Raw genomic sequence first — 13,128 nt, forward strand, 5'->3', positions numbered from 1 at the left:
AGTCACACCACTATGTCATACACATCTACTCAGTCACACCACTATGTCATACACATCTACTCAGTCACACCACTATGTTATACACATCTACTCAGTCACACCACTATGTTATACACAACTACTCAGTCACACCACTATGTTATACACATCTACTCAGTCACACCACTATGTCATACACATCTACTCAGACACACCACTATGTTATACACAACTACTCAGTCACACCACTATGTTATACACATCTACTCAGTCACACCACTGTTATACACATCTACTCAGTCACACCACTATGTTATACACATCTACTCAGTCACACCACTATGTTATACACATCTACTCAGTCACACCACTATGTTATACACATCTACTCAGTCACACCACTATGTTATACACATCTACTCAGTCACACCACTATGTTATACACATCTACTCAGTCACACCACTATGTTATACACAACTACTCAGTCACACCACTATGTTATACACATCTACTCAGTCACACCACTATGTTATACACATCTACTCAGTCACACCACTATGTTATACACAAGTACTCAATCCATTTGATGTTCACACAATGAATTAACTCTTCATTAAATATCAATTTATTCATGTTTCCTTTCTCTCTCTTACAAAGAATACAATCTGGTCTACAAAATTCAGAGCGTGGAAAGTGTTGGTCAAAATACAGGAGAGTGTCCCCAGACCCAAAATCATCCCTCCCCTTGTATCGGTATCCATGTGACCCCCCCAACCTGTTCCTGTACCCTGTCTGACAACACTGTCACAGTGTTATCCCAGGCCGGGAAGTTATGTTACCTCACAGGAAAAAAACTGAATAATCCCCAGGAGCTAAACTACAGATGAACTGAGACTGAAAAAGAAACATGTGGATGGATCACAGCCCCCAGCCCCCCCCCCCAAGCTAAACTACAGTGGAACAGACTGATAAAGATAGATGTGGATGGATCACAGCCAGCCCCCCCCCCAAAACAACACATTTGAGAAAGTGCTACGTTGTTCTCGTTGTTAGCGTCGTCAGCGGATGATTTGTGCCGGCCGGCCTTCCACCCACCAGACAGACTCCTCCAGCCCCAGGACCCAGCCTGCCCTGCTCTGAGCCCCCCCCCCCCCCGAGGGTGGTGTTGGCTGGGCTGGTGTTGGACCAGGTTGGGCTCTAGCCTCCAGACTGGCCCTCTCAGAGCTGGGCCCCAGAAGCAGGGGGGAGGGGCGGTGAGGGGGTGGGGTGGTTCAAGGAGAGGTGGGGCTATATCAGGGCCAGCTGATGCTGACTATCTGAGCCCACTGGCAGGGCACCGGAGGGGTGGTGAGGATGGAGGTGGCGCCCCCCTCAGGCCACATAGTGGTACTGGTTGGGACTCTCCTTGTCTCTCTCCATGTAGTCTCTGTCGATCAGCGACTCAATCCGCTTCTTCAGGTCTCCAGGCTGAGGAGAGAGAACACACAGAGAGGAGTGACACCGAGGAGAGAGAACACACAGAGAGGAGTGACACCGAGGAGAGAGAACACACAGAGAGGAGTGACACCGAGGAGAGAGAACACACAGAGAGGAGTGACACCGAGGAGAGAGAACACACAGAGAGGAGTGACACCGAGGAGAGAGAACACACAGAGAGGAATGACACCGAGGAGAGAGAACACACAGAGAGGAGTGACACCGAGGAGAGAGAACACACAGAGAGGAATGACACCGAGGAGAGAGAACACACAGAGAGGAGTGACACCGAGGAGAGAGAACACACAGAGAGGAGTGACACCGAGGAGAGAGAACACACAGAGAGGAATGACACCGAGGAGAGAGAACACACAGAGGAATGACACTGAAGGGTATGCAGCTTAGAGCTGAGGGTGTACAGTTCACGTGATGTGAATGCCTGTTCCACATGTGACTATATTTCAGGGCAGGAAAAAAGAACAAAAGCGAAAGAAAATAAATGAGAGTGAAAATGAAAGAGTACCTTGACAGGGAACTTGAGCTGGTTGTAGAGTTCTGACACCAACAGGTTGTGGCCCAGGGTCTTCCTCATCTTCATGATGCGGACAACGGCCGCGTCGATCTGGTACTGTCTGTCCTGAAACACACGCTCAGTGGTGCTCACCTGCTCCTCAACCTGGACACACACAGAAACACACAAACAACACACAGAATTGTAATTCACCGTTTATTTTCTGTGAACGTTTCACTTCCTGAATGAATTGACTCCAACTCCAGAGTTGACTGTGTGAATGCATGATGGCCACACTTCCTCCAAATGATGGGCAAGGGAGGGACTCAACACTTAGGCAATAAGATTTAAATGACGGGAACTTGAGGCGTCAACCCTCAGTGGAAAGCACCATTATATGGATGAATTAGTCTGATATAACAGACACAATGATTAGAGGAGTCAGCACTCCTTTCTGTTCAACAGGCAGGCACAGACTTGACAATGTACCGTTTCCTTCACAGAGACAGAGAGAGGTGTTAACCCTACCGTTTCCTTCATCTGAATCTGGTTGATCTTGATGCGGAACAGTTTGTGTCTGAAGTCGTTGTTGAAGTTGAAGCGGTCTCCGTCTTCGATGTCCTTCCCCCGGGGAGTCTTATTGAGGACGCGCGCCTTCCCACAGGCCAGAGACTGCAGGGTACGCCTCAACTCACCCTCCTCTGGGGACGGAAAGGGGACACAGATCACGGTTACACTACTTCATTTCATCAAGTTTAAATTGGGGAAATTACTTGCGTTTCATGAATGAGCCAAAATGTTAATTACCCCAAATACGCAATGAGATGAATGTAGAAGAGAGATCGAGATGATTAGAAGGGCACTCAACATGTACGGCACTGACACAAATCACTGATGACTGGTTGAAATGGATAAGATTGCAGGAGCTGTACTGTTAGAATTCAGTGCAGCCTTTGGTATTATTGACCCTAACCGGTTGAGAAATATATACGATATGGCAATCTAATAGAACCTTCTCTAATGTCAAACATGTAAAGTGTGGTGTACCGCAGGGCCGCTCTCTAAGTCCTCTACTTTTTTTCTATATGAACAGAAAATAAACAAAAATAAACGCAACAAGTGTTGGTTCCATGTTTCATGAGCAGAAATAAGAGGCCAGAAATTTTTCATAACCACAAAAAGCGTATTTCTCAAAAATGTTTTTTGTTTACATCCCCAAATTTGTTTACATCCCCATTAGTGAACATTTCTCCGTTGCCAAGATAATCCATCCACCTGACAGGTGTGGCTTATCAAGAAGCTGATTAAACAGCATGATCATTACACAGGTGCACCTTGTGCTGGGGACAATTAAAGGTAACTAAAATGTGCAGTTTTGTCACAACATAAGGCCACAGATGTCTGAAGTTTTGAGGGAGCGTGCAATTGGCACGTAGACTGCAGGAATGTCCACCAGAGCTGTTGCCAGAGAATTTAATGTTAATTTATCTACCATAAGCTGCCGCCAATGTAGTTTTAGAGAATATGGCAGTACGTCTAACTGGTCTCACAACCGCAGACCAGCTATTACCACGCAAGCACAGGACTGCCACAGCTGGCTTCACAACAGCAGACCACCGGTTACCACGCCAGCCCAGGACTGCCACACTTGCTGGTTAGTCTGAGACCAGCCAGTCCGGACAGCTGATGAAACTGACAAGTATTTCAGTCTGTAATAAAGCCCTTGAGGGGAAAACCTCATTCTGATTGGCTGGGACTGGATGCGCCAGAGATTCGGACCTAATTTATTTATTTCAATTGACCGATTTCCTGATATGAACTAACTCAGTAAAACTGTTGAAATAGTTGAGTTTACATTTTGTGTTCAGTATATTTTTACCAATGACCTGCCACTGGCATTAAACAAAGCATGTGTCTATGTATGCTGATGATTCAACCATATACACATCAGAAACCACAGCTAGTGAAGTCACTGAAACCCTTAAAGAGTTGCAGTCTGTTTTGGAATGGGTGGCCAGTAATAAACTGGTCCTGAACATCTCTAAAACTAAGAGCATTGTATTTGGTACAAATCATTCCCTAAATTCTAGACCTCAGCTGAATCTGGTAATGAATGGTGTGGCTGTTGAACAAGTTGAGACAAAATTAGATGGCGTTACCTTTGATTTGTAAACTGTCATGGTCAAAACATATAGATTTAATGGTTGTAAAGATGGGGAGAAGCTTAGCCGTAATAAAGAGATGCTCTGCTTTTTTGACACCACACTCCACAAAGCAAGTCCTGCAGGTTCTAGTTGGATCTTATCTTGATTATTGTCCAGTCATGTGGTCAAGTGCTACAAAGAAAGACCTAGTTAAGCTGCAGCTGGCCCAGAACAGAGTAGAACGTCTTGCTCTTCATTGTAATCAGAGGGATAATAGTAATACTAGGCATGCCAGTCTCTCTTGGCTAAGAGCTGAGGAAAGACTGACTGTGACACTTCTTGTTTTTATAAAAACACATTGTGTTGGAAATTCCAAATGGTTTGCTTAGTCAACTTCCACCAGACATGACACCAGGGGTCTTTTCATTGTCCCCAGGTCCAGAACAAATGAAATTAAATGTACAGTATTATGCAGAGCCATGACTGCATGAAACTCTAACATCTTATATAGCGCAAGTGGACAGCAAACCAACTAATAAAGCAACATTACAGCACCACGCCTCTCCCCATGTGACCTACTTGTGGTGTGTATGTATCTATCAGTTCCACATACATGTCAGTACACACAAACACACACCACAAGTAGGTCACATGGGGAGAGGCGTGGTGCTGTAATGTTGCTTTATTAGTTGGTTTGCTGTCCACTTGCGCTATATAAGATGTTAGAGTTCCATGCAGTCATGGCTCTGCATAATACTGTACATTTAATTTCATTTGTTCTGGACCTGGGGACAATGAAAAGACCCCTGGTGTCATGTCTGGTATAAGTTGACTAAGCAAACCATTTGGAATTTCCAACACAATGTGTTTTTATAAAAACAAGAAGTGACGCAGTCAGTCTTTCCTCAGCTCTTAGCCAAGAGAGACAGGCATGCATAGTATTACTATTATCCCTCTGGTTACAATGACAAGCGAGACTACATGTTAATGTTTAAATATTTGTACACTGTTAAATCAGTCTGTAATGTCTTTTTCATTATGTGTCGGAGCCCAGTAACACTAGCTGTCTCCATTGGCATCGGCTGAAGGGGATCCTAATCAATCTAGAGATAAATAAGGAGAGTAGTTAGATTAATCTAAGGACCAGAGAACATTAATGTAGACCTTTGTACCTATGAAGACAGACCAGACAGAGAAGCTGTACCTATGAAGACAGACCAGACAGAGAGGGAGAAGCTGTACCTATGGAGACAGACCAGACAGAGAGGGAGAAGCTGTACCTATGAAGACAGACCAGACAGAGAGGGAAAAGCTGTACCTATGAAGACAGACCAGACAGAGAGGGAGAAGCTGTACCTATGAAGACAGACCAGACAGAGAGGGAAAAGCTGTACCTATGAAGACAGACCAGACAGAGAGGGAAAAGCTGTACCTATGAAGACAGACCAGACAGAGAGGGAAAAGCTGTACCTATGAAGACAGACCAGACAGAGAGGGAGAATCTGTACCTATGAAGACAGACCAGACAGAGAGGGAGAAGCTGTACCTATGAAGACAGACCAGACAGAGAGGGAGAAGCTGTACCTATGAAGACACAGACACTGTACCTATGAAGACAGACAGACAGAGACAGAAGCTGTACCTATGCCAGTGGCTGATTTGATCTCCTCCACGCTGAACTCCTCCCCCTCGTTGAACATCAGAAGCACCAACGTCTGGAACAGAGACACCTGCAGCTCCTTCTTACCCTGTAGAGACACACAGTTAGAGACACGTCTGGAACAGAGACACCTGCAGCTCCTTCTTACCCTGTAGACAGACACACAGAGACACGTCTGGAACAGAGACACCTGCAGCTCCTTGGTAAAAGACGCATTCGAAATTTGACATTTCAAACAAAGAAAGCTGTCCATCTTCTCAGACAGTGTTGCTCTGGTCGTCACCTACCATTTCTATTGTATCCCAGCATGTTTAACCTGGTGGCTATTTGAGGAGCAGAGAAGCACTGTTGTAGGGAAACCTTTCAGTCTCACCTCTTTAAACTCAGTCTTTAGAACAGCGTGGCCCAGGGTGGGCTGCCACTGGAGCTTCCTGCCACTGTGTTTCCCCAGATAGAACAGCTTGAATACCTCCTGGAGCTTCACCATCTGGGAAGAGCGAGGAGGAGGGGAAGAGCGAGGAGGAGAGAGATACTTTATATAGGCTTCATAAAACCTAACCAACACTCAGATTAGATTCATACCTTCTACAGTACTTATTGCTAGCATACACACCACCCAACCACAGACAGACAGACATACCTCAGGGGGCAGGTGGACCTCCATAGGAGTGTAGGAGGGCCAGTAGCCCATGGTGAGGATGTTGACCGTCAGCTCCAGCTGGCTGGGCTCACTCTGGTTCTGGGTGTACTGGAGGTGACAGACAACCTGACTCAATACATTCATGTACTGGAGGTGACAGACAACCTGACTCAATACATTCATGTACTGGGGGAGACAGACAACCTGACTCAATACATTCATGTACTGGGGGAGACAGACAACCTGACTCAATACATTCATGTACTGGGGGAGACAGACAACCTGACTCAATACATTCATGTACTGGGGGAGACAGACAACCTGACTCAATACATTCATGTACTGGGGGAGACAACCATGTTCAATACTACACTGCTCAAAAAAATAAAGGGAACACTTAAACAACACAATGTAACTCCAAGTCAATCACACTTCTGTGAAATCAAACTGTCCACTTAGGAAGCAACACTGACAATAAATTTCACATGCTGTGGTGTAAATGGAATAGACAAAAGGTGGAAATTATAGGCAATTAGCAAGACACCCCCAATAAAGGAGTGATTCTGCAGGTGGTGACCACAGACCACTTCTCAGTTCCTATGCTTCCTGGCTTATGTTTTGGTCACTTTTGAATGCTGGCGGTGCTCTCACTCTAGTGGTAACATGAGACGGAGTCTACAACCCACACAAGTGGCTCAGGTAGTGCAGCTCATCCAGGATGGCACATCAATGCGAGCTGTGGCAAGAAGGTTTGCTGTGTCTGTCAGCGTAGTGTCCAGAGCATGGAGGCGCTACCAGGAGACAGGCCAGTACATCAGGAGACGTGGAGGAGGCCGTAGGAGGGCAACAACCCAGCAGCAGGACCGCTACCTCCGCCTTTGTGCAAGGAGTTAATTAATCTAAACTAACAATATGCCAATTGACGTTGATGTCAATTAAGGCAGCCCCCCCCAGCACCTCTCTGATTCAGAGGGGTAGGGTTAAATGTAGAAGACACATTTCAGTTGTACAGCTGACACACACTTGAAGTCGGAAGTTTACACGACACCTTAGCCAAATACATTTAAATTCAGTTTCACAATTACTGACATATAATCCTAGTAAAAATTCCCTGTCTTAGGTCAGTTAGGATCATCACTTTATTTTAAGAATGTGAAATGTCAGAATAATAGTAGTGATTTATTTCAGCTTTTATTTCTTTCATCACATTCCCAGTGGGTCAGAAGTTTACATACGCTCAATTAGTATTTGGTAGCATTGCCTTTTAAGTTATTTAACTTGGGTCAAACATTCTGGGTAGCCTTCCACAAGCTTCCCACAATAAGTTGGGTGAATTTTGGCCCATTCCACCTGACAAAGCTGGTGTAATTGAGTCAGGTTTGTAGGCCTCCTTGCTCACACATGCTTTTTCAGTTCTGCCCACAAATGTTCTATGGGATTGAGGTCAGGGCTTTGTGATGGCCACTCCAATACCTTGACTTTGTTGTCCTTAAGCCATTTTGCCACAACTTTGGAAGTATGCTTTGTGTCATTATCCATTTGGAAGACCCATTTGCGACCATGCTTTAACTTCCTGACTGATGTCTGGAGATGTTGCTTCAATATATCCACATAATTTTCCTTCCTCATGATGCCATCTATTTTGTGAAGTGCACCAGTCCCTCCTGCAGCAAAGCACCCCCACAACATGATGCTGCCACCCCCGTGCTTCACGGTTGGGATGTTGTTCTTCGGCTTGCAAGCCTCCCCCTTTTTCCTCAAAACATAACAATGGTCATTATGGCCAAACAGTTCTATTTTTGTTTCATCAGACCAGAGGACATTTCTCCAAAAAGTACGATCTTTGTCCCCATGTGCAGATGCAAAACGTAGTCTGGCTTTTTTATGGCGTTTTTTTGAGCAGAGGCTTCTTCCTTGCTCAGCGGCCTTTCAGGTTGTCAATATAGGACTCGTTTTACTGTGGATATAGATACTTTTGTACCCGTTTCCTCCAGCATCTTCACAAGGTCCTTTGCTGTTGTTCTGGGATTGATTTGCACTTTTCGCACCAAAGTACGTTCACCTCTTGGAGACCTCTAGGAGAGCTCCTTCCTGAGCGATATGACGGCTGCGTGGTCCCATGGTGTTTATACTTGCGTACCATTGTTTGTACAGATGAACGTGGTACCTTCAAGCATTTGGAAATTGCTACCAAGGATGAACCAGACTTGTGGAGGTCTACAATTTTTTTTCTGAGGTCTTGGCTGATTTCTTTTGATTTTCCCATGATGTCAAGCAGAGGCACTGAGTTTGAAGGTAGGCCTTGAAATACATCCACAGGTACACCTCCAACTGACTCAAATGATGTCAATTAGCCTATCAGAAGCTTCTAAAGCCATGACATAATTTTCTGGAATTTTCCAAGCTGTTTAAAGGCACAGTCAACTTAGTGTATGTAAACTTCTGACCCACTGGAATTGTGACACAGTTAATTATAAGTGGAATAATCTGTCTGTAAACAATTGTTGGAAAAATTACTTGTGTGATGCACAAAGTAGATGTCATAACCAACTTGCCAAAACTATAGTTTGTTAGCAAGAAATTTGTGGAGTGGTTGAAAAACGAGTTAATGACTCCAACCTCAGTGTATGTAAACTTCCGACTTCAACTGTAGCCATGTCAGTAAGCTAGCTAGCTACAACAGCTCCACAGCTGAAAGTCACGGCACTAGCGACCAACGTCCTGGCACACAACTTGTACAGGAGACAGCTACCCGTTTACTTCCTTCTCACAATTGCAAACTGATGAATCCCTGTAACATCTGCAATAATGGAGTCATACGAGAGTGCAGTGAAATAAAACAATTAGGAAGTACAGTATGTTTTGATTTTAAAACAACGGACACTAAATATTGAAATACGAGTTCCACGTCCTACAAGACAGAATGGTTGAGGGACGAGCGTCACGGAGGAGTGACGACAACATAGTCTCAAGTCAGGTGGCATCTATGATTCCCTGGTGGTAAATGTATATTACAGTAAGTAGTGATATGAGTCTGTGTGTTAACCTGTTTGAACTGGATCATAACGTCTTTGGAGAGCTCCATGTCCTTAAACATCCCCTCCAGCTTACTGGTGAAGGCCGCTCCACACTCTGCAGGGACAGGAAGTCACAAATCATCACACTCACTTCCTGTTAACAAGTTTTTATAGAGTATTATAAGCAGGGTGGTTCGAGCCGTGAATGCCGATTGGCTGACAGCCAGGGTATATCAGATCGTATACCACGGGTATGAGAAAACATTTATTTTTACTGCTCTAATTACCTTGGTAACCAGATTATAATAGCAATAAGGCACCTCGGGGGTTTGTGGTATATGGCCAATATACTACGGTTAAGGGCTGTATCCAGGCACTCCTGGTTGCGTCGTGCTTAAGAACAGCCCTTAGCTGTGGTGTATTGGCCATATTCCACACCTCCTACGGGCCTTAGTGCTTAAATACATTGCATGACCTGGTGACTGGTGGTGTTTCTACAGTCACACACCAGAGGTAGTGACAAACCACCGATGGGCTAACCTCACTGCTGAGGCAACAATCAGCATCTGCCGGAGGACATTTGACATTATCCCACGAACACAGGGCCTAAAATAAAAAACCACGCCAAATGCGGGTAGATTTTGACATTGGCGGGTAAAGACGTCTACTTCACCAGCCATGTTGGCGGGTAAAGACGTCTACTTCACCAGCCATGTTGGCGGGTAAAGACGTCTACTTCACCAGCCATGTTGGCGGGTAAAGACGTCTACTTCACCAGCCATGTTGGCGGGTAAAGACGTCTACTTCACCAGCCATGTTGGCGGGTAAAGACGTCTACTTCACCAGCCATGTTGGCGGGTAAAGACGTCTACTTCACCAGCCATGTTGGCGGGTAAAGACGTCTACTTCACCAGCCATGTTGGCGGGTAAAGACGTCTACTTCACCAGCCATGTTGGCGGGTAAAGACGTCTACTTCACCAGCCATGTTGGCGGGTAAAGATGTCTATTTCACCAGCCATGTTGGCGGGTAAAGATGTCTACTTCACCAGCCATGTTGGCGGGTAAAGATGTCTACTTCACCAGCCATGTTGGCGGGTAAAGATGTCTACTTCACCAGCCATGTTGGCGGGTGGTCAGGGCAACAGAGCGCCAGGATTTCACTCACATGTACAAATAAACATGTCGTTAGGAAGTAGGAAAACATTTATAACTAACTAAATGCTGCAGTAACTGTTTGGTCCTTTTGTTTCATAGATGGTAGGTAATCACAAAGAACTAGGTATCCACTCAAATATATATCCCGTGAGGCGCTGCAACAACGCCTGGCTGGGGAGCTGTGAACACTGGGATTGAAAGTGCTCAATATGCACAGGCATAGAAGTCAGTCTAATTTACTGGAAAGTCCACTGAAGTGAGAACTTGTGTTTCTTGGCTATTTACATTGTTTTGTTCACAAGCTACGTTGTTTTTCAATGTTTGACTTTGCTTCAACTACCAGTGAAGACGTCAGCTACTAGTCAGACCATCTACTCTAATATCTCACAGGCACACCGTCACTGACCACTCCAGCGGCTGGAGTACCATCGTTGCCACGGTAACCTGCCGCCCTTAAAGGGGCAGCTTAACATGTCTCATCTGTGATATTTTGGTTAAAAAAGTTAGTTAAAATGATTAGCCCTATACCACATCACTTCTTACTAGTAATACATTTGTTTTTGAAACATCACAAAGCTTCTGAAACATCACAAAGCTTCTGAAACATCACAAAGCTTCTGAAACATCACAAAGCTTCTGAAACATCACAAAGCTCATTCGTTTTTTGTTGTTGTTCTAACTTAACAATATTTTGTCTGGTAAAACTGGAGTGGCTGCCAGACCAAAAAGTTAGTTGTAGTCCCTACCCACAAACAAAGCCTGCTTCAACACAGATACCATAACATGTGATGGTGACAAAGTTGTAATTTTGGAGATCACTGCACTGTATCCTGTTATCATACAGTGTTTGAGTTGGGACAACTTACCGTGTTTGAGTTTGGACAGCATGGACTTCTCAGCGTCCACAGAGGCACTCTTCCCCACCAGCAGGCGTTTGGCCAGGTCCTTCTTATAAAAGGCCTCGAACACATCCTTCCCGTGGATGAAGCGGAAGATGATCATGATCTTGTCTAGAATTCTCTCCATCTCCTCCTCGGTAGCTTCCTTGTTGCCCGCCCGCAATTTACAGTCCACGTACTTCGCTGTGCAGAGACAGGACACCGCCAGTTAGATAAAACATACAGGAAACATTCATATCAACATAACTGGCGTGGGACCTCTGACTGGTGTTTTAAGCAATGGAACATTCGTTTTAAGATTCCAGGTGCCTTTAAATATCTCCTGCCCTGACTCTTTGCACACACACAGCGGTCTTGTCCTCACCGATGAGTTCAGCAGGTTTGTTGGGTCTGTTGTTGATGAAAGCTTCAAAGGCCTCCTTCATAGCGTTGATGAAGCTCTCGTTTCTGTTGAAACAGCCCTGGGCCACGTTGTCCATCTTATCCTTAAAGTCCAACAGGTCTTGAACCATGTCCTTATCCTTCTCTGGGGTGCCCACAATCTCACCACCAAAACTCTGTTAGGAGACATCTCAGTGAGACTAGAGTCAATAGAAGCGTTTCATAGTGAGAGTAGTATAAAGACAGAGAGAAGAGAGCGTACCTTGATGTAGTCTCTCCAGTGCTGCAGCAGAGTGGGGAGTCCTCCCTTCACCTTACTGAAGAGCTGGTAGAGCAGAGCCAGCTCCATCACCCGGTTACCATCTAACAGAATACTGAGACCTGGAGGAGAGGGTCAATATCACCCAGTTACCGTCTAACAGAATACGGAGACCTGGAGGAGAGGGTCAATATCACCCGGTTACCGCCTAACAGAATACTGAGACCTGGAGGAGGGGGTCAATATCACCCAGTTACCGTCTAACAGAATACTGAGACCTGGAGGAGAGGGTCAATATCACCCAGTTACCGTCTAACAGAATACTGAGACCTGGAGGAGAGGGTCAATATCACCCGGTTACCATCTAACAGAATACTGAGACCTGGAGGAGGGGGTCAATATCACCCGGTTACCGTCTAACAGAATACTGAGACCTGGAGGAGGGGGGTCAATATCACCCGGTTACCGTCTAACAGAATACTGAGACCTGGAGGAGAGGGTCAATATCACCCGGTTACCATCTAACAGAATACTGAGACCTGGAGGAGAGGGTCAATATCACCCGGTTACCGTCTAACAGAATACTGAGACCTGGAGGGGAGGGTCAATATCACCCGGTTACCGTCTAACAGAATACTGAGACCTGGAGGAGGGGGTCAATATCACCCGGTTACCATCTAACAGAATACTGAGACCTGGAGGAGGGGGTCAATATCACCCGGTTACCATCTAACAGAATACTGAGACCTGGAGGAGGAGGGTCAATATCACCCGGTTACCGTCTAACAGAATACTGAGACCTGGAGGGGAGGGTCAATATCACCCGGTTACCGTCTAACAGAATACTGAGACCTGGAGGGGAGGGTCAATATCACCCGGTTACCATCTAACAGAATACTGAGACCTGGAGGAGGAGGGTCAATATCACCCGGTTACCGTCTAACAGAATACTGAGACCTGGAGGAGGAGGGTCAATATCACCCGGTTACCGTCTAACAGAATACT

At 45.5% G+C, this 13,128-nt stretch overlaps 1 protein-coding gene across 3 annotated transcripts in view; it reads right to left on the bottom strand.

Annotated features, from left to right (window-relative positions):
- Positions 1-582: 582 nt before the first annotated feature.
- The window catches only part of LOC120041288 (cullin-4A-like), a 35,178-nt gene continuing 22,632 nt past the window's right edge, over positions 583-13,128 (bottom strand). The window contains exons 10-19 of one of the 3 annotated variants that reach the window (XM_038986221.1): positions 12,127-12,245; positions 11,848-12,040; positions 11,451-11,666; positions 9,458-9,543; positions 6,412-6,519; positions 6,145-6,258; positions 5,754-5,859; positions 2,496-2,668; positions 1,980-2,132; positions 583-1,447 (exon numbers count right to left, since the gene is read on the bottom strand). In XM_038986221.1, coding sequence (XP_038842149.1) covers positions 1,352-1,447; positions 1,980-2,132; positions 2,496-2,668; positions 5,754-5,859; positions 6,145-6,258; positions 6,412-6,519; positions 9,458-9,543; positions 11,451-11,666; positions 11,848-12,040; positions 12,127-12,245 — 1,364 coding nt within the window. In that variant the 3' untranslated portion in view covers positions 583-1,351. Of the gene's footprint in view, positions 1,448-1,979; positions 2,133-2,495; positions 2,669-5,753; positions 5,860-6,144; positions 6,259-6,411; positions 6,520-9,457; positions 9,544-11,450; positions 11,667-11,847; positions 12,041-12,126; positions 12,246-12,935; positions 13,028-13,128 lie in introns of those variants that run through there. The other 2 variants (XR_005475873.1, XM_038986222.1) reach the window with 2 other exon arrangements.

The sequence above is a fragment of the Salvelinus namaycush genome, unplaced genomic scaffold (assembly GCF_016432855.1).
Source record: "Salvelinus namaycush isolate Seneca unplaced genomic scaffold, SaNama_1.0 Scaffold431, whole genome shotgun sequence".
NCBI lineage: Eukaryota > Metazoa > Chordata > Actinopteri > Salmoniformes > Salmonidae > Salvelinus > Salvelinus namaycush.